The following is a 20,916-nucleotide window of genomic DNA, read 5'->3' as shown; positions in this document are numbered from 1 at the left end:
TGTTTTCCTCTGCCAAAGCATCCATCAAGCCGTTGGTTAAGCTGTAGCTGGTAAGGTGGGAAGGAGAAATAATTCCGCACTCACAGAAAAAAGATAAGTCATAAGTCTCCATTGGCTGCCAATGGGAGGGATGCTGAGTGGCAGAAGAGGCTGTTGCCTCCTCCTCCTCCTGGTCCCACAGTCTGGTGATCACTGGCTGTTAGTGCACAGACCTGTCACTCTGAAGCCTGGATGTTACTAGAGTGTATTAAATCCTTTCAGGCAGACAAACTCACCTGGACTGGTACTTAATTTACAGCACTCTCCAGGATCTTTCCATATAGATCCTCTTAGGAGGGAAGAAGAATTAATGATAAATTAATGGAAACTTTCATGTTGTTGAGAATTAGAGGGTGACTTTTGGCCCCTACATAACCTTGTTTTCTTTGAAGCTATTGTCTCTTTTAGTAATTATCTGCTTGTATTCTTGATGGGGAAACTTGCTATTTAGAAATGTTATGTGGATGAATTCCTCATACAGTGGTTTGCAGGAAGGGAGGCCTGCTCACTCTCATGCTCACAGCTTTCAGGGCAAGTGCTGAGAATTTGAGCTCTGCCAGGAGACACTGCCCACCCTGCAGCTGGTGGTCTCAGCACCCAGCGTATGCTGTGTGCACATCTGGAAGGTGCTGGGTGCTGAGCACATCTGGAAGGTGCTGGGCTGTCAGAGGTGCTCCTGAGCAGGCACTCTTGCTGTCCTGCTTTGCTGAGGGGCACGTGTCCCCTTGATCCTTTTGCCTCCCAGAGATGCTGGTCAATATTTTTGAGCATTTTGCCCTGTTAGCAGGAAGGAGTGGGTGGATGGCTGGGAAGCTCCCATGGCCCCAGCCTGGCTGCTGTGCTGCTTCTTACAGCTCTGTGGATGCCCAGGCCCTCCATTGCCTCTGGTCGCATCTCTGGGCTCACTTTCCAGGCATGTATAAAGGCAGACTTCAGCAGGGAGCAGGTAGCTGGCAGGGATTGTAAAACTGCTGCCCCTGAAGAAGTGCTGCCTGGCTTGATGACCAGTGTGCTGGCCTTGTTCAATTGTCTGTGCTTCTCTGCATCCCATTTATCTTCTGTTTGCATCATTTTTCTCACTTAAATGCACCCTTTCTGCAGGCCACAAAGGCTGGTGACAACACAGCCTGCAGCAAGGGGATCCTGCTGAGCTTGCAGGCTGGGACTTCCTAACCTGGCATGTGAAAGTGCTGGGGCTCTTGCTCACCATTACTCACGTAGCCTTTCTGAACGGCCTTACAGCTGTCCTGGGGCTCTGCCTGTGCAAATTTCCTCACTTGCTCTGATGGCTGACCTCTTGCTCAGTGAGATGCTTATCCAAAGATGCAGCCATGCTGAGGTACTGCTGCAGGCTGGCAGGCACCAAGAATGATATTTTTCCTTCCTGGTTTTCCCTTTTGACCAAGCCCTCAAGTACCATTCTAGCTTCACGCTCTCTTACCTGGCAGGAAACTTTAGCAGCCTATACTGCTGGGGTCTCAGTGCTTGAGGCAGGGCATTGTGTGCCAATGTCTCTTTGCATGGGCAGCGCCCCTCTTTTGAATATCTTCCTCCTGTCTTGCTTTTTACCTCTCTTTTCCCCCATCTTCCTCCTTTTCTTCATCACACAAGACGTATAAAGCCTAAGCTTACCTCTTTCCCACTGCTTTGCCTCCCCTGCTGTGGTGTGCTGCTGTGGGTTAGGGTCCTTTGGATGGTTCAAGCTGGCAGTAATTTGGGATATGGACATATTGGGACCTCTTACTAAGCTGTGGGTGCTTGGGCTCCTTACTGAGAGAGGGAAGCTGAGCTGCTGGACTCGAGGTGGAGCATATGCCAGGCCATACACACACACTGGAAACTTTCCCAGGGCAGGATAATTATGGGAGGCAATGTTTCCTCAAGCGGACTGTGTGCTCTTGCTTGCTAAACAGTCTTGTGATTAATATCTTATTTAAGAGGATTTTAGGACATGTGCTGCAGTTACACTGAGTTTCTTTTAGAAGTAGGGGAGAGGTTAGAAATATAAACTCTGTAAAGGCTCTTTTGTGTTCCATGCAAGGGTTAGCAGGTGACTGCAGGACAGCTCTGTTGTGTTAGAATAGGCAGTTGGTTTTGCTATGGATGGTTCAGTGGGAGAGGGATCCTTGAAGGGCTTTGTACATGTTTTTGTACAGGCTGCATTCTTAAAATCTCCTTAGGGACCCGTAGCTCTAGCACGAAGGGTGAGCTCTTCTGCCCTGATGTCAGCATTGCCAGCTAGCCCTGGCTCCTGGCATTAGACTCTAGTGAGTTCTGCAGCCAGCAGGTGTTCACTAGCAGATTTTGCCTTCAAAACAAGGCTCTTGTGGTATTTTACTCAAGTAGTGTTTCAAGGTGTCAGCAGCTCGGTCGTTGGCCTTATCCAGGACACATGGCGGGGACACAGCACTATCTGCATATGCTCTGGGTGTTTCTGTGCCACTGCTGATTTGCTGTGTGATCTTGGCTGGCGGTTGTAGTCTCCTGTGCAGTGGTTTCTGATCAGTCTGATGTGGCTGTCTAACATTTTCACTCTAATTTCTTTCCTAGGCTAGAGAACTCAGTTAAGAGGGACATGGGAACATGAAGAATTGCATGGAGAATACAGATGTGCTTCCTGTGGTGGCATCTCCTACAGCTCTTACCTGGCAATCTGCTGCTGCCTGGAAGGGATTGACAGGAACCTCTGTGGACAGCAAAGGAACCTGGAGATGAAGGTGATGACCTTGGCTCTTCCCCTTTTTTTCCTGCCCCTCTTTTCACTTGTCTGCAGCAAGAGCAGGGCTTATGTCAGCGTGGCAAGGCCACAATACATTGAGGCACTGCTGTCCGTGTTACGTGCAGAGTTGGGAGGATAGTAAACAGGGAGGGTTCCCTGATAATCCCTTAGAAACTATCCTATATTTCTCTTTTAAAGCAAAATAAAATGCTTATTTTGCTTTTTGTGGGAGCACTTGTAGAAGCTGACATGTATTGGTTGTGTGCCAGAGATAAGAGTCTGATATCCAGTGTTTATTCGGACTTGCATAAAATGGATATGAGATGTGTATTGGGGCTTGTTTTGGTCAAGCTTTCTATAGAAACCCTTTGGGGACATTGCCTTTGGCTCTAGGTTAGAGTAATTAGCTGCCTACTTACACAGCTGACCTCTGCTGATCATGCCTGAAGTGCTTCTGTTGGTAGTGCCACTACTCCTCCTATCACTTCCCCATTGGCATCCTGCCCCTTATTGCAGCACTGCAATCCTTTGGCTGTTGCCCTCAAGGATGATGATCATCATGTGAGCTGTTGCAGTGACTATGGCTGATGCTGGGACCTCCCTTTTTCTGTTGTGCATGGAAAAGCTAACTTGCTAGGAAGCTCTTTTAGAGGCAACTGCAAATGTAAGTATTGGATCCGTGCCTCTTTTCACATGTGAAGGAGGTTTGGGAGGACCTTTTTGTGTAGCTGCTTCTCTAAATATTTAACTTGCTGGCATCAAGAGTGCCAGCTGTTGCTCCTTACTTCCTCTTCTGCTGGAAAAATGCTAATGTCCTTTCCTCTACTTAAAACTTGATCTTCAGTATGGAAAATGCACCACCGTTCTTACTTTTTGGCTGAGCAACACTTCTCTCTCCCAGTGTTGTGTTACCTTTAGCATTGCAAACTGTAACCCGTGGACAAGGGTGGTGGAGTCCCAGCAGCCTGCATGCCTAGGGCCTGTTGGACTTCTAACCCTAAAGAGGGCAGAGAGCAACCAAAATCTGCACAGAGACAAGACAGAGCAGTATGGAGCCTGGGGAGCAGTGGGTGAGGTGGGAATGCTCTGCTCGAGCTAAGTAGAAAACTTAAAGCACAGCCCATTGCCTTGGACACCTCTGGCAGCTGCTCTTTCCATGGGGAAAGAAGAAAACTAAGCTGGAGACAGCTTGATTTCTGGTTAAGTGGGATTGGGGTGGAGAATAAAGGATTAAAGAAGCAGGTCAGCCAATCCTCCACTGCAAAACTTCTTGTTTTGGTTGTTGTACAGAAACAAAAGAGGTTTTTAGTTCTGCTTTTCTTCCTTGTTCCTCTGTGGAAGCCTTCTGCTCGCTGGACTTGGGGTGGGATGCTGGGTGAGGTGGCTGGATCTTGTGGCCACGGGAGCCATTCTCTCTGGGGAGGGCTCGTCCACATGCATGTGCGAGGCACAGATAGGCAGCAGGGGCTGGGACTGCTGGCCTTGGTTGGGTGTCTGCCTTGGGACAGCTGAAACCCAAGACCAAGCTGACCTTTGAAGCTCAGATACACTTTTTATGGGGAGATACTCCTTCTCTTAACACTGGTAGCACGGAAGAGTCACCTTCTGTTTGTGCCAGACCAAAATCTTGAGCCCCTTTTAAAATGCTCAGAAGTCTTCCTTGTTGAACAATCAAACCCAGCCCTCTGTTACTAAGTCTGGTTTCAGACTAGTCAGGCCTGGTTAGGCCTGGCTTGCAAAGTAGCAAGGCTGCTGGAGGAGATGGATATTTGAAAACCAGCAAAGTGATATATTTGGTCTGTAATATCTGTATCTCTGTGCATCCCCTTCTCAGAAGTTACATTGTTTTCTATGTTAATATCTGAAGTGGAAAAGGGACTTTTCTCTGAAATAGGGAAGTAAAGCCAAAAATAGGCACCCCTTCATGTCCCAGTGTTCCCTGTGGCTGTGTGGCAGGCTCAGACCCCCTCCTGCTTTAGAAAGGGGCAGAACCTGCCTGTTGGAGCAGAGGGTTTGTTGTGTGTTGGGCACAGAGAGGCAGAGGAGAGGAAAGGGATGCGCTTCAGTGTGTTAAGTCCATGTTTAGGAGTGGTTTTCCAAGGCAGGTGTCCAGGCAAGTGGACACCAGCAGCGAAGCCTTTGCCCATGTACTGAAATAGTTTCCCTTCAGGATAATGGGATGATGCACATGGAATGGTTGTGTAAGATTGTGTAAGATTACCAACGCAATTAATTCTACTTATGCTAAGTGCAGTGTGAACCCATCTGCTTGTTTGGGCTGCAGTTTTGTGTGTGCTTTAGAGAGTCCCAATAGTGCTATCAGCTCTGTCAGGAGCTGGGTTGGTGTATGTGGCTCTGTGACCTCTCTCCATGCTGGTTGCCACTCTGTTTCTGTGTCCTCGTGAGTTCTCCTCTCTCTGAGGTCTGTGCTGTGGCGGGTGACACTCATCTCAGACACTGCTTTGCACTTGAGCATTTTGTGGGACTCGTGCACAAGCTCTGAAATGTTTGGGTGAGCAGAGTCTGTGAGCCCAGAACAGGCACTGCATGCAGTGGATCTGGGAGAGATGGGGGGAAAGCTGGCCAAAACTGGAGGTAAAGGAAGGACTTCCAGTTAGGAAGGTGGGTGGAGGGTGGAAGGAGAGCTGGTGGTAGGATCTCCCCAAGGCAGGAAGGCAGCAGGAATTAGGGCGTCCTGTGGGGAAAGGCCACAGGAATTAGGGCATCCCCTTGTGCTGTGTGGGATGTGAGGGGCCTTAGGGGGAGATTTCCCACGAGGAAGAGATGCAGAAACACTAGGAAAGCGCCCAGTTCCTCGTGGGCAGCACCTCCAGCCTCATTCCCCTGCTCCACACAGCACTCTTCGTCCCTGGGCTCTGAACACAGCTCTTGGACCAACCACCCTGGTTGGTGATGGGCGCTCAGCGCCAGCGCTGCTGCCCTTGTGGGGTTGGGCAGAGAACAGCCCAGGGATGCTGCCCTTGTGGGGTCGGGCAGGACAGAGCCTCGGGCTTTCATCTGCCCTGGCAGCAGCAGCAGCGCGGTGGCCACGTCCAAGGCACTGGAGGAGCCGGCGCTTCCAGACGGGTGTGTGGGGAATTTCTGCTCTACTCCCCTGCTCTCACGCCAATGATTTTTCACCTCTTTGGGCCATAATCTGCGGAGATCTCTGAAAGAGCTCTGATGTTTAGTCAGCTTTTAAAGACCTCACAAAAATGGCATGAGAGGTTTGCTGCAAGTTTCTGAATCACTGGTGCTTCCCCTGTTTGAGATGCCTCCAGATAATGCTGTACAGAGATCCAGACAAGATAAAGAACCTATGAACTAGGGCTGACTTACAGTTTTTAGCCTTTTACTTCCGGGAAAATACCCTTTAATTGCTGTTCTAGTAGACTTAAGAAAATATTCATCAGGCTGAAGCATTTTAAGTAGTGATTTCTATATATGTTACTTTGGAGTGAGGAAGAAAAATTCAGAGTTAATGCCATGTGAAAGTAATTTCCCTTGACAACTTACAACTCTGGCCTAGATGCATGTTGGACTTATGAAAAAAGCTTTTATTTCTGAAATGTCACTGTATTATGAATGCACTATATCTTAACACAAAAATAGATGAGGCTGTGTATGTAAATATATAAGCACATGTATTTGTTATGAGTCAAAGACAGAGTACATGTTTTAGTGGAACAGAACCACTTTAGCTGAATTGGCCTGATTCTTCAAAAATAATTGTAAAAAAAGCCCCAAACCCAAAAACCACAAACAAAAAAGACCAGTGAAATGCAAATTAAAAATCCTAAATTAGTTTAAGACAGCTTTGCTAGGCTGCTCTGCTGTTTTTCTTTGCTTTAATATTAAAGTGCTGTGGCTCTTCCTACATGAGAGGAGTTATTCTAACCAGCATACCCAGAGCTTGAGGATTCTCTGCCAGTTTAGCCTCAGGGGATGCTGGTATGATAGCATGAGGAGGGAAAAAAAATTGTGTCCCTCTTATCAAGAGATAACCAGGACTTTACCTTCAGATGCCTGTGCGAGCTTAAAACACAGTATGGTAGCAGCCAAGTTCCCATCCTATTAATGTGGAGGGGAGTTTGTGGGGAGAAGAGTGAGGTATATTGCTGTTAAGGATCCTTTTGGCAGGAAAGGGAAGACGAAGGGTCAGCTAAAATCAGTTCCTGTGAGACTATGATGGCATGGTAGGCAGATTTGTTTAAATAAAATGAATGAGTAACTTAAAACCTAAAACTTTGTCTGAGCCAGATCAAAAGTCAGCCTTGTTTAATGTTCAGTGAACTTTAAGCCCAGTGGTTTTCCACTTTGAGCTTGGATTGGATGTTGAGCAGCAGGAAGAAATGGCCTTGTGCTAGAGGTGGCATCAGATTCTCTCCCAGTCTGGAGCACCATGGGATGTTGTGGCACTGAGTGAGATCACTGCTGTTGGAAACACCCACCAGCTCTTGCTCCAAAGTTAGGCATGATGCCCCCCCAGAGTGTCCTGGGAGTCACCTCAGCAGCTGGCAGCCACCCCCAGCACATGGAACATCTCTCCTGGATTTCTGCAGGCTCCTTGTCTGCGCAGGGGTGAATCCATTCCAGACATGACAGATGCCGAACTTCCATGTCTGGGGAGGGTTCCCTTTATGAAGGAGGAAGTCTGTTGTCCTTGTGGCCAGAAGGAGCTGTGTGTGCTTGTGAGCAGGAGTCCAGTTCTTGGCAATAACATCCTCCTCCCATTCCTCCATGTATCATCCTTCCTCTTGTATCACATCCATCCTTCCAGCAAAGGGCTGGCTACTTTGTAGGAGAGGATGGGGACCTTTTGTTCCTCTGGGAGGCTCAGAGAGCTTTTTTAAGTCTTACAGCCTCTATCTAAGACTGCAGAAATGTGTTGTACTATGAGAGCCAATATTTAATGGAGGAAATACAAAAAATGTCTGGTGCCTCCTCTATTGCTTTAGAGAGTAACTTCTGAGTTTGTTGCAATTATCTGTCTAGATCTCTCAAAGTCCCATGTACATGAAATGTCTTAAACACCAGAGAACAGAAAGCTGCCTGCTTCAAGGAGTGTGGTTTTGGATCCATGATGGATCCAGCCACTTGTCATCTGCAAGCTCTGCTGCCAGATTTGGTTCTGAAGTGCTGAGTGTAGGAAGTGACTGATGTGTTTGGGGGCAGGAGCTGGGTAGTGCTTTCCAGGCTTTACACCTGGTTTTCTGATGGTGACAAAAGCAGGCTAAAAACACTGGGAGGAGGTGATAAAAGACATTGAAGGGGCCTTTATTGCCTTCTTGGCTGGCCTCTCAGAACCCCAGTAAGCTTTGTGAGTTTCAAGCATGGTGTTTTCCTCCCTTCATCAACTGTGTGGATTTGTTATATTTCAGATCAATTTGTTCCATGCCCATAGCAACACTGATCCATCACTGAGATGCTGTCAGGGTGTGTAAGTGGGGAAGAAAAAGGGAATTCTTTGGCTGTGATATATGTGGCACCATGGAGCTGCCAGGATGGGTGGTGTGCTCTGTTTGGGAACTTACAGCTGGCAGTGGTGCTAGGCTTTGCAGTCCTCCATCCCACCAAAGAATGGGCATTGCACATCAGGGAGGCAAATATTTGTTCCTGCAAAGTGTTCTCCATGTTGGATCCTCAAGCAGAGGACATAATCTTGGGTTTGGGTAGGAGGTACTGCTGAACCTGCTTTTCTTTCCTAAGCATCTGAGAGGATGCTGAGGGAAGAAACTAGCAAGGAGGTTTCAAATGCAGGCATTCTTAGGAAGGTTGCGTTAGTGTTTTCTGTTCTAAATACACACATGAAACTTTGAGATGGAGGAGTGTCTTAAGCTCTTTAAATGTCTTTGAATATGTCTAGGCCCCTAATTTAGTGCTATACATTTATGATTTATAAAATTGAATTGTATTTAGGCGAGATTGCTTCCCTGGCAGTATTTTTATGGGCATATTGACAGTAGATATATTTGAAATACTGATACACAGTCACAGTGTTCCCAGACAAATGTGATTAAAAAACAGGAGAGTACTTGCTGTTACTGAAGTTCAGCCATGCCAAGAGCTCCCTGTGTGAGTATGTGACTTGATGTGCTTTGGCAAAAGATATTTGACATCTGCTACTGCAGATATTCTGACTTGAGAACCTGGCTGCTGCTTCAACAGTGAAGGATATCCAGGACCTTGGGGAGCACTGGTTCCTGTGTATCTGCTCCCTTGGCTGCTCTGCTGCAGCCTGACACTGAGCCTGGACCTGGGCTTCCTCAGCAACTTGTGTTGAGTTATACCTGGCTCTCCTCTGGTTGTTTCCCTCCCAGTGGAAATGGTGATGTGTGCTAGAAGTGATATCAATTAAGCTTTCTGATTGCTGTGGTTATGGAGACCAAAACCAAGTGATTTTGATTTGTGGAAAAACGTCTGATTATTGTAACACAGGTTTTTTTTCTTCTGCTTCCTTTCTTATCAGAGACAAAATAATTAACTCTAATTTTGAAGTTTCCATTTGTCCTTTATGCGTCAAGTTCCTTGCATAGAAAGGAAGTACTTTGATTTTTTTTCTGGATAAATAATTGAACTGCTTGTTACATGAATGTTTTTTACAATTTCTCTGGTAGTTATTTCCTTTGCTGGGTTCTAGCAGGTGTCCTTTCTAATGCTGTCTCGGTTGCCATCAGGACCTGCCTTTTTTTCAGCACCTGATACTTTTTGATAAACAGTCTTCACAGCTGTATGTGTCTTTGCATTATAAAATATGGATTTCTTAGTGAAAATCAAGTTATTTTAAGTGTAATGCAGGAAATGTTTTGCTTAGCATAGAGTAGTTTGAGTAGGGCTTTCTCAACTCAATGGCCAAACTGACACTTTGCTTCTTTCTTCCAGTGAAGTTGTTGTGGTAGAACACTGCTGTTTGAGTGTCAGCCCTGCCATCCCCAACAGGGGATGAACTCTGGGTATGTAGAGAAAAATAAATCTTGGTAACGGTGTTGTACTGAAAACCAGCGTTGGTAGATCCAGATGTGTGCAAGTTTATTGCACTTAGAGAAAGACCAGGTCTTAGGTTTAATTGGAGTTGTGATGAGTTACTGCTTTGTCCTTGAGACAGAAGGATGTTGTCCTCACCTACAAAGGGCTGGTGTCAGACACAGTTCTGAAGGGTTGTGTCTCTGCAGCTGGCACGTGGAATTTTATTGTCCTGGGGCCATGAGACACCAATTACCTGTCTTGGCACCCAACGATATTTCCAGAGGCATTACATTGTTGACCTGCCACACACTGTTAAATTAAGATAAAGAAGCATCCCCTGTTTATTCTGAAGGATAAACATCTTAGAGGAACACATGCTTGGGGGAGAGTGATTTGAAGGTGTCACATTCCATGTAAAGTAAATAGTCACAAATAAGTGATTACGTCCTCGTCTTCAAAGCTGGGCAGGATTTTTGCTGTTGGATTCAGTGTGGGAATGGCTGTGATAAAGCTGACTAGTGATGAAATCCTCACTTGTAAAGCCCGGGTTCTGGGTCTCTGGGTATGGAGGAAAAAGCAGCATTTTCGGGAGTTGGTGCTGTTCGTGCATGTACTTTTCTCCAGCTGAAGGGGAAACTGGCAGTTTTAGAAATGGAAAAGATTTGTTACTAAGAGAGGTCTCCAGGTGTCTTGCTGAGTGAGACCCCCATGGGCATGGAAATGCCCATCAGGAAATGGCTTCTGTGTTGAGGTGCTGTGGTGGCTGCCTGGCAGACTGCATCCAAGTGGGAACATGCTGCAGGAGAGCAGAGCTGGCCTGGGGCATGCACACACCCAATCCAGCTGAGGGTCTCTTTCCTGTCCATTGCTGTTAACAAGGAATATCCTGCAGGTGCCTGTGGGCTAGGAAGGGGGGTTTTGTAAGGGAGAAGTTCTGGTCACACCAGCTGAGGGCTTGGTCCTGTTATGGAGTTCATAAACATACTGTCCTTCTGGGCAAGAAACCTGCCAGAGAGGGTGCTAAGCATGGTCCACTACATTCACTCTTTATTTGGCTCCATATATTTCATAACTGGGATCCATATTATCAGCTACTAAAAGCACCCTCTATAGCAAGACTAAAATGTAAACCCTTAATTAGATGAAGTGCTGATAAATCTGATATCCTGGGTTTATGTGGCATCCCGTGATTCGGAAAGCAGTTTAACTTATGAATATTATTATTATTATTTAGAATATTGTAATGGTAAAACTCGAATACATGTATACCATGGTTAAGGTACTAGATGCATATAAAATACTTTATAATTGTTATATATAAAAAAGCTGATGCCTTTTAATGAGGGCTGAAGGGGAGGCACAGTGCTGCTGGGCACAGCCACCCTCCAAAACCAACATGGCACGTAGAAAAGAGCTGACAGTAAAGGGCTGACACAGTCAGAAATAAAGGCTTCTGACTTATATTAAATCCCAATGTTTGTTGACATGTTAAACCAAAATGAAACACATGCTTAAACTTTCCTCTGTGCCTCCCCCCCCAGAATCTGCCTCTCCTGGGAAGATTTTTTTCAGCCATGACAACAGCATGTTTTCACTGGCACATGCAGAGATTTTTAATGCAGGCAGGACCAATGGATGATTCCTTTCATTACAAGTGACCTGTATAGCTCCTCAATGTGCCACCTAAAATTTAACCATGTTCCTCATGCAGAGTGCTTTTTCTCCCTCAAATCTCTATGTAAAGTTTCCTCATTCTCTCCTTTCTGTTTTGTTCTGTTTGGTGGCATTGGAAACATCTAAATGTATGGCTCAACAGATGTTTTATTTTCACAGCACAGTGATATTTTGGAAAGAAACCAAGAATTGCTAGAAGAAAGCCTTCCCTGCTTATATATTTACAAAACCATGATACACACAGTTGGGTTAACAGGCTGGGCTAAATAAGATATCAGATCTGAAACTTGGCTCCAGAGGGACAGACCTTTACCTTGGAAAATGTTTTATCACCTTTCATCTGGTGTATCCAGCAGATGTGGAAAGTATTTCTTCATTTGCAAACTGGCATGAGCATAGTTTGTTTATTACTATTAAGAGTTTTGACAAATATTTTTTCCTTAGGACAGGAATAGATTTTAAGAGCAGATACAGTTTTGAGGTTACTTTTTGAATCCAAATTTCTTCTCATCTTAGGTTTCCTTGAGTGTGTTATTTTGAACAGAAGGATTCCTGCCCTACATTTCCATATCTTCCATATCTTTCCTCTGTTCCACTCACATGGGAGCTCATTCACCCTCTGGAACCAGCCACTGCTCTTTTCAGAGATTCTTTACAGAGTGTTGGATGGAGGAATGGGTTAGCATTGAGAATGTGCCAAAAATAATAGAAAGATATAGTTAAGTATAAATTCTTCATATAGGGCAGCATAAAAACATTCAAAAATACACCAGAAAGAATTGGGAACAGAGCTTTCCTAATTTGTGAGTAGGCACAGAAAAATTGTGGGTGCAGATGGAAATGCATAAATGAAGGAAATTTGGAAAGAAATGTAAATGCTCTGAGTTTAAATATGAAATAGTTATCACATTATCTAAAAAAAAAATTGAGGAACAACTTGCTAAAGTAAAAAGCTTTTCTGCATCCATCAGAGAGAAGAAAACTGCTGCTGAATGATGCTGAACTATGAATGGCAGCACCAAGGAGAGGTGTGGTAGACCAGGTGGAAGTGATTTCTACATATCCTGTAATCCCCCAGAGGTTACATATCTCAAGTCATCATTTAAATTAAATTACTTGACATGGTTATATTTCAGAGGGACTCTGGTAGGATCCATTGCTTCAGACCAGTAAACATAAAATAATAAAAATATAAAATAATAAAAGCATAAAATAATAAAAATAACACCTGTGGCATATGTAAGAACTAATGAAGATGTCTCATGCTCTGTTTGCAGAAGGGTCACATTTCAAATCTATCTGTGTATTTCCTCTTCTTCTTCTTTTCAGAAGGTTGTGAACATTAGGAGGGAGACCTTGAATTTTCAAGGTTTTGGTGAGATTGCTCCTCAGGAGCCTCAGAAAAAGCCACTCTAAACTGTCCTGGGATGAGACAGGTGGATTAGTGGCTTCCTTAGCAGAAACAAGGGGTCAGGTTTCACAACATCACAGAAGTCTCTCAGGGATTTTCTGGGATCCCCACTCTTGAGTACTGATAAGGGATGTGCAGAGGAGAGGAGGAAGGGCTGAGCTCTGAGCCTGGCTGTCACCAGAGGGGCTGCCTGAACCAGGGGAAGCCCTGAGCAGCTGCAGAGGGGTCTGGTGATCCTGGGTGTCTGGGATATCAGCACAAGGGCAAAGGAAGCTTCTGCTAGCAGGGGTAAGATAATGCTCTTTCAGATGTATTTATTCCTGCTCTGCTCCGGGGGCAGCTTGCAAAATAACCTGAAGTCATTGCAGACTGTGTAGAGGTCAGGGCTCAGGAGTGGTCAGGAAGGGAAATAAAGGGAGGAAGTTTCACAAAGAGAACAAATTTGCCCCGTTGTTGTGTTGCTGCTGGGCCGTGTGGTGTGTGCACGTTCAGCGTGCCTGCTCCAGGGATGGTCACACCCTGCTGATGGTGCTGGGAGGTTGACCAAGAGCACCTGAAGGATGGAAAAGGTGTGCAAGGAGGAGTTGGAACAAGTGGGACAGAGCCTGGAAAAGCAGAGAGAGGAGGGGTTGTCTGCTCACTGTGTGCAACTGCAGAGTTCATTGCCTCGGGCTGTTAGGGAAATGTGAATGGTTTCAAGGAGCAGTTGAACAAATGTGCAGAGGATGGGCATTGGTACAGCTGATGACAACTTTGGGAAGCTGTGTGCATTTCCTGGAAGAACATATCCATAGCTTTGTCCGTATTTGTGTGGTTTGTCTGTGTACTGGCTGTCAGGTGCCATAGGAGGCAGGTAAGGGCTGTTTGAGATGATGATGCTTGTTAGCATTTTTAGGGTAAATCTGCTGTGGGATGAGGAAATCAGGATTGCTGGATGTTCTCTGCTGTGGCATTGCTGGCTGCAGCTCCCTGGACAGACAGCAGCCTCTCAGACACCAGAGGAGCAGGATTTTCACACTCTTGTGTACTCTGCTGGTTAAGACCTGAGAGCAGTGAGATAACTGGAAAATAAAGGTTAAGTATAAGAGTATGTGGACAGAATGTAATTCCCTGGCTGCTTTGAAAATATCACATCTCTCACTTGTTCTCTGAAAAGAATTTACCCTCAGAGGACTTGCTGCGTGGGCTTAACTTGTCAGCCAGTGCACCCTACAGCTGTGTCAAGTTCTGGGTTTCAAGGAGACAGCTATTTGTTTAAGTATTTTTCTAGGTTTGGGGAATTTTTGGGGTTTTTGTCCTTTCTTTGCTCATACTCATAGCTGACACCTTGTGTTTTGTGTATGTGGCAAGTTTCCAACACGTGTGGAAAAGTACCTTTGTACTGACCACTTCTTGTGTGCCAGACAGAAGTGCACACAAGTGGCCACTTGTGGGCTATCCTACTTTGCCAGGAAGAGCAGATGTTTTCCTTCTCACAGCAGAGGTTTGGTGGCAAAATGCTTGAGAGGGGCCCTATCTTAGGGCACTGCTTGTGCAAATAAAATAAAATTCTATCATGTGAAGTAGCAGTAATAATTAAGCTGATTTTCAAAGTATCTGTGGGGAAGGGAACAGAAGGCATCTTGAAATGTTGTGGCTCTGCTAAAATATGTTTGCAGAGCCTACTCTGCCAGCTTAAAAATCAAAGCAAACTAACTGTTCACATTGCAGCAGCGTGTGCAGTCAAAGGTGGGGATACTTTGTGCAGAAGTTTTCCAGGTGCCTTTGAGTGGCCTAGAAAGGAGAGGGGTTGTTGTGACTTGCTGAGCATCCTGTGCTGTGCACCACCACAAGAAGTGTCCCAGCAGGAACTTGCAGAGAGCTGTAAAGTTGTTTCACTGTAATGAACCTACCACCCTTCTAGATGATTCAAGTGTGAGAAGCAGAAGCTGGTGGTTACTGAGGTGTGCCTGTTATCACCTCCCCCTGGAAACCCCTCAGGAGATGTTTCTGAAGTCAAAACCAGCAGAGTCCTGCAGGGCCTGGAGCAGAGAGCTCTGCTCTGCAGAGTGGTCAGCTCTGGGCACCTCTGACAGTGCTGAGGCTCTGTCCTCCCTGCTCAGGTGGTAGTAGCTGAGTTTTCTGGAAGCCAGATCCTTGCCTCCTGTGAAGGGATACAGCGTGGATGAAGTCAGCCTGAGGGCTGCATGAAGCCTGGTCAGAGGGAGATGTCTCAGAGTTCAGTACAAAGCTGGCACTGGACTGCCAGCTTTGGTGTTCCTCTGCACTTGGAAGGTGCTGCTGTGTGTGTGGTTTGCCAGCAGAGCCCTGGCAGTGTGGAGGCTGACCGCTTTCCCCATCAGCAAGTGGCTTTGCACTCAGCTGCCTTCACGTGGTGCTTTGTGTTCTCTGTGGCAGGCCCTGAGTGCGTGGTCCAGGCTGCAGAGGGGCCAGCAGGAGAAGACCACAGCAGGAGAGGAACCATAAACAGCGTGGAGAACCTTACTTCTCACAAAACAGAGCACAGAGGTGTTGTGCATCCCCTCCTGGTGCCTCCTTCTCCTGCATCCCTTCCTGGTGCCCCACCTCTGCAGACTGCTGTACCTCTCCTGGTTCAAAAAGACTTCAGTGTCCTCTTCTAGTACTTAAGGAAATGAAAATCTATACAGTCTGTCAAGGCAGGGCAAATAATTTCAATAAAAGCTGGAATTACTTATGTTTCTTGAATATTTTTGTTGTTGTTTAAGAACTGGAGGTACAGCAATATTTGCTTTTTCATTGTGGAGTGCTCCATAAAAAATAATTATGTTCCTTAATAAAGTTAAAATATAAGTTCTCGGCATTTGGATGCTTTAATAATTTGGTATTTAGTCCTGCAAAGGATAGAGTTTGTAATTTAGCTCATGTGGCATTGTATTGACTAAGATTTCCTGTAAAAGCAAGCTACTTTCTTGATTTCTCAGCTAATAGTGTCGAAACTCCCTTTCTCTTGCTGCATTTCCTTGGCAGAGTGAAGCTGTAAAGTCTAAAACACAATTATCTATTTTGTGAAGACTGATGGATTAAGACACATTTTATAAAGCAGCTTTCCATGCATCTTGTTCTAAAAAAACAGGGAGTCTTCTCTGCAAGAGTGCCTGAATTACTCAAGGGTAGGCAGTAAGATATTTCCCTAGGAAAAGTTAGATTATGGGTGCATCCAGTGCTCAGGGTGGATCTGGTTGCTCTGGTGGGACAAGAGAGCAGGCAGCCTGTGAGCTGGAGTCTGCTCTGGCTGAGGGCAGATTTCAGACAAAGAAGGAAGATGCTCATTTTGAGTGGGTATGTGTTTGCTGCTGTCCTTCCAGGCCTTGGTAACAGCTTCTTTGGGACCACCAGGCTTATCTGAGGCAATACTTGCTCATCTCTGGAACTTTGAGATTTTTTCTTAATAGGTTTTCTTTTTTTTTTTTTTTTTTTCCCCAGGTATTTGTTGAACTCTTCAGCACATCACAGAACTGTTGTGTTTTGGGATATCCTGCCTAAGCCCTTGAAGGAAAATCTGCCAACAGACAAAAATGACTTGAGCTGAAGAGCTGCTCCTTATCCACAGGTAGTGTTTGTAGTTCAGCATCCTCTCAGCAGCCCAGCATTGCAGTGTTTGCTTTCAGCAGGTCACTCAGTGAGGAAGTTGCTACTTGTGCCTCTCTGGGAATGATCTGCATGTGTTTGTCTCCTGAGGACACCTGGAGTCTCCATACTGTTCACATGCTTTTGGACACATCTGGAGCAGCCATGAAGGGAAATGAGCAGCTGCTGTCCTGTCTTCTGTGGTCCTGTGTGCTGCTTGTGAGGTGTTTCTGCATCAGTGTGTGTTTTGTACACCAGCCCCCTGTAAATCAGCCTCAATTGAGCTGCGTTTTGGGCAGTTCTCCTGTTGGATTCCCCCTTTTATGACATGATGGGAGCTGGAGGTATCTGATAGTGTCAGGCAGTGCTGTGCAACAGTGTCTGGCTTTGCTTTCTCCAGAGGTAACTTACCTGGAGTAATGTTCATCCAAGTGCATTTATGAGCCCAAACATTCCCCAAAACCTTACTGGGGCTTATTTGGCTTCCAGCAGGTGTCCAGGGAGGTTTGATATTGAGAGTGCACTCAGCCCACTGCACACTTGCAGCAGTTCCCTGGAAAGTCACCAAAGTACCAGGCTGGTGAAGCTCTTGGTGCTCATGAACTCAGAGCACAGTTTTTGTTTTTTCTTTCCAGTTCTGTGCTTTATAATGTCCTTCATTAGTGTTAAAGCCTGTGGTCAAGTAAAAAACTCATTTCTGGAAGTGCATTTGTTGGCATTTGGATGTTGACTGTCAGGGATGGGAGGTGAAGCAAAGCAATGTGGAGATTACCCTCCTTGCTGGTATGATACTGGCAGTGCTAAATTTGGCTGTCACTTGTGGAAGGGAGTGGCAGTGGCCTCAGGTCACCATTACATAGCATGTGATGGCTGATAGCCAGCTCAGGTCTTTCTGTTTGGTATTTGAGGTGGTAGGCTTCAAAATGAGATCTTTAAACAGCTGGAAATTTTAGAATTACCCTGATGTTGTATCTCTCCCCTCCCACTGCACACAGATTTCCATGATTTTAACCTGTGCCTGCAGCCCTGACTGAGCTGTTTCCTTTTCCCAGGGCCAACTTCCAGTGTCCCATCTGGATGCACCGTGCACTATGGTTCACATCAATGTGTTCAAAAAGTTAATGTGTGTTCTTGTGGTCATACTGGTAGCACTGACAGTTTGCCTGTGGAGAGAAACAAGAAGAAGCTACTATGATCCTTTGAAGACCAGGAATGATGATTTGCAGGAGCACAGGAGTTCAGAGAAATGGAACCCAGCTAAAACACAAGGTCTTTTCCATGAAACAGCTGTTGAACTGGGGCAAATACCCAAAACGTGGCTTGGTACCCAAAACAAAGTCAAGGCCAGCACCTCTGAAACAGCTGAGAATTCCAAGAAAGCAGCCTTTGGGAAGGTTTGGGATAAAGACAGCTCATCCAGAAATCTCATACCCAGGTTGCAGAAGGTCAGGAAAAACTACCTGGCCATGAACAAGTACAATGTGACTTACAACGGGAAGAAGAATGCTAAGCTCAGCCCAGAGAAGTTGCTGTGCCAGCTGCGGGACAGGGTCAATGTGACCATGATACAGAGGTCGGATGGTCCTTTTGGTACCTCTGAATGGCAGCAGTACCTGCCAGGGAAAAGCCTCAGTGAAGCAGTGGGACACCTGGGTCACTGCGCTGTCGTGTCCTCAGCAGGGTCTCTGAAATCATCTCGCCTGGGACAAGAGATAGGTTGGTATCTTTCTGTTGGCATGAAGTCAAATATCGTTGTTTTATACCTTGGGCTGAGTAGAAGTAACCTGCTGTCTTCTCTTACTGATAAGTCTCTTGTGGTCAAAAGGTGTTTAAAACAAGTTGAAATGTTAAACTTTTAAAATCAGTAAATATTTCAGCCTAGCTGGAGATGGGAGTAATAGATAGCTCTATTCTAGCAAGTCCTTTTGATTTTCATGGTTCTGTTGGCATCACTAGAGGGTCACACAAATATTGGATACCAGAGAAGAGTCTTGGTTCCTCAAGTGTTTGTTACTTGAGATGGCTTGGTATGGGTTGTGTAAGGCTTATTGCAGTCAGAAAAAAAAAAAAATCCTACAGGAAGACATTTTTAGAGAAGAAATTAAAGAAAATGCTAAAGGTTAAGCCATCTGTGTTGAGCAGAGAGCTGGGCACAGTCAATCTTCAAAGGTCCCTTCCAGGCTCAGTGATTCTGTAATTCTTGCTTAAGGCTTTCCAAACGTGGCACTGCTTCGTTCTGAGCCATAAGGCAGCTGGCTGAATTTGGATGGCCCAAAGGACCATCAAAAGACTTTACAGGGATTTAGCTCTTTGGACAAGGTTTGGTGATGCTTTGCAGTCTCATCTGACTGTATTTACCTGAAGTTAATGCAATAATTAATAAATGCCAAAGCTTTGGTCTTTTACTGTGGATTATAAAGAAGCATATTTTGATGCCCAAGTGTTCTGTGTCTTTACAATAGCAGCATGCTGGGGAAACCAGCTCTCCAGTCTTCAGCTCAGGATTTTGTACCAGCAGAAAATTCTCCATAGCCTGCCGCTCCCTCAGCTTGCTTCATTGTTTGGTGTTTGGAGCTCAGTTAAGGTTCATGCTTGGCTGAAGTGCAGCTTCACTGAAGGAGGAGTTTAGAAGTCTGGGAAGTTTCTCTCAAATTGAAATTGTTTGCAGGTTTTGGTGTATTCATACGTTGTCTGTTGGATCATATCTCTTTGGGCTGCACTGAGCTGCAAGCAACCTTCTTCTGAAACCAGGTAGATGGATAGACTTTAATCCATCAGTCATGGAGAGCTTTGGCAAAGCCTTCAGAATCATAGTCCCTCGTGGGAGATAGTGTTTAGTTCTGGTACTTGTTCAGAAGTTCTCCCCCAAACTCCTTCTGTGTCCACACAGCAGGTGAGCAGGAGCTAGAATGAGGCTGAGGAGTTGCAAGTGTGTTAAAATGCTATGAAAAATGCAATGAAGAACAGCATTGCCTCCTGGTCCAACTTGCAGGTGGGAGTTGGTTGATGTTTCTGCCTCTTAGGAGTGTTTGAAGCAAGATGGGTTAAGACTTGGGAAGCCAGTTCCTACTTTTCCTTCAAGTACCTGTCTCAGGTAGTTTGGGTGCCTCTTGGAGTTCAGAGCTAAAGGTTTGCACAGAAGTGACCTTCTGTTGAACAGCCTCCCCAGCTCAGCTTGTACCCAGGGGTGTCTGTGTTAGGCTCCACCATTACTGCCAGTGCTTGTTCCTCTGGAAGGAGACCCTCACAGGACTGGGAGGTGGTGTTCTGGAGTGTTGGAATGCAGTCCCTGCACGTCTGGATTGAGCAGCCAGATGGGATGGGCTGTGCTTTGGCCCCAGACATCAGACAGGCAAAGCCCTTTCATTGTTCCCACAGCCAGGCTCTGAGCCCTCCCCACACTGAAGCACTGGTTTGTTCCAGATGACGGGATGGATGCTGGGGAGGTCACTGTGTAGTGTGCCCGAGGCAAATGTCATTAACCCCTGCTGGGGTCCCTGCCATGTGTTTCTCGTGCCTGGGTCACAAACCTTTCTGTTCAAGCAGTTAACTCTGCTGCTGCTTCTGCAAAGTTTGAGCACTTGCAGCCTTGAGCTGGGTAGGGTGAGTATTAAGGATTCAGGAGCATTCAGTATATTTCTGTATGTTTTTTCCCACTTTTTTTCCATGTAGGAAATGTTGTGGTGGTGTTGGAGAAAGTTGTCGAAAAGGTTCAACATTTCAACTAAATGTTGAAAGCTTAAAATGAAGTATTTGTGTAAATGAGCACCGTGGATTGCTGAGTTATTATTCCATATATTCCATGAAATATTTGTTCTATGTAATCATGTTAAGATATCAAATGAGCAGTTAGGTAAAGTAAGGGAGGCTGGCAGAGCAGCACAAGGTTGTTAACAACCACCTTTTACTGGACTCTTGGTATAACTGAAGGTTATAAATTGCAACTGAAAAATCTGATGTGAGAAATACTGAGTGTTGCACAACCACCTGGAGATGGAGCCAGGTACTCTGCCTGAGCAGTCACTAAACACCATTTAATGTGCAAATTTGGGGCATATTAATGCTTGGTGTCTGGTTCAACTTATATATGGAGAAATCCTAACCCTGTAGTGCATTAGCGCAAGGTAGTATGTGGGGCTAAGGGAGCCTGTAGTGGTAGCCGCAGAGCCACTTCTCAGCCTGGAGACACTTTTTTTCCAGATACATCCAGGAACATTTCTTGGGTTTGGATGGTGTTTTGGAAGGGCTTTTAAGAAGCACCACTTGTCTAGGAGAATAAAATAACTGAGAAATCAGATTTTGCTGCCAGGGATTATTGATCCTCCAGCACTGCTTGTTAGAGCACTCTCATTTTCAACAAAATGATCTCAAAAAGACCCAGTTCTGGACCAGGTGGGTCCTTCTGCCCTGGAACTTGGCAACTCCCAGAGACCCTGACTGCAGGTGCTGTGCGTTGCAGCCATTTGGCCTCAGCATGAATGCAGGAAATATGGCCCTGCTTCTCTAACTCAGCCCCTCA

At 45.7% G+C, this 20,916-nt stretch overlaps 1 protein-coding gene across 7 annotated transcripts in view; it reads left to right on the top strand.

Annotated features, from left to right (window-relative positions):
• ST6GAL1 (ST6 beta-galactoside alpha-2,6-sialyltransferase 1) overlaps positions 1-20,916 on the top strand; it is a 42,904-nt gene that overhangs the window by 11,497 nt on the left and 10,491 nt on the right. Inside the window, exons 2-5 of one of the 7 annotated variants that reach the window (XM_066326016.1) lie at positions 2,590-2,756; positions 3,275-3,422; positions 16,254-16,380; positions 17,450-18,113. In XM_066326016.1, coding sequence (XP_066182113.1) covers positions 17,489-18,113 — 625 coding nt within the window. In that variant the 5' untranslated portion in view covers positions 2,590-2,756; positions 3,275-3,422; positions 16,254-16,380; positions 17,450-17,488. Of the gene's footprint in view, positions 1-2,491; positions 2,757-3,047; positions 3,423-5,361; positions 5,381-9,640; positions 9,712-16,253; positions 16,381-17,449; positions 18,114-20,916 lie in introns of those variants that run through there. The other 6 variants (XM_066326020.1, XM_066326015.1, XM_066326017.1 and 3 more) reach the window with 6 other exon arrangements.

Source organism: Sylvia atricapilla, chromosome 10, assembly GCF_009819655.1.
Source record: "Sylvia atricapilla isolate bSylAtr1 chromosome 10, bSylAtr1.pri, whole genome shotgun sequence".
Classification (NCBI taxonomy): domain Eukaryota; kingdom Metazoa; phylum Chordata; class Aves; order Passeriformes; family Sylviidae; genus Sylvia; species Sylvia atricapilla.
Note: the sequence above shows the minus strand (reverse complement) of the source record. Positions and strands in the feature narration are given on the sequence as shown.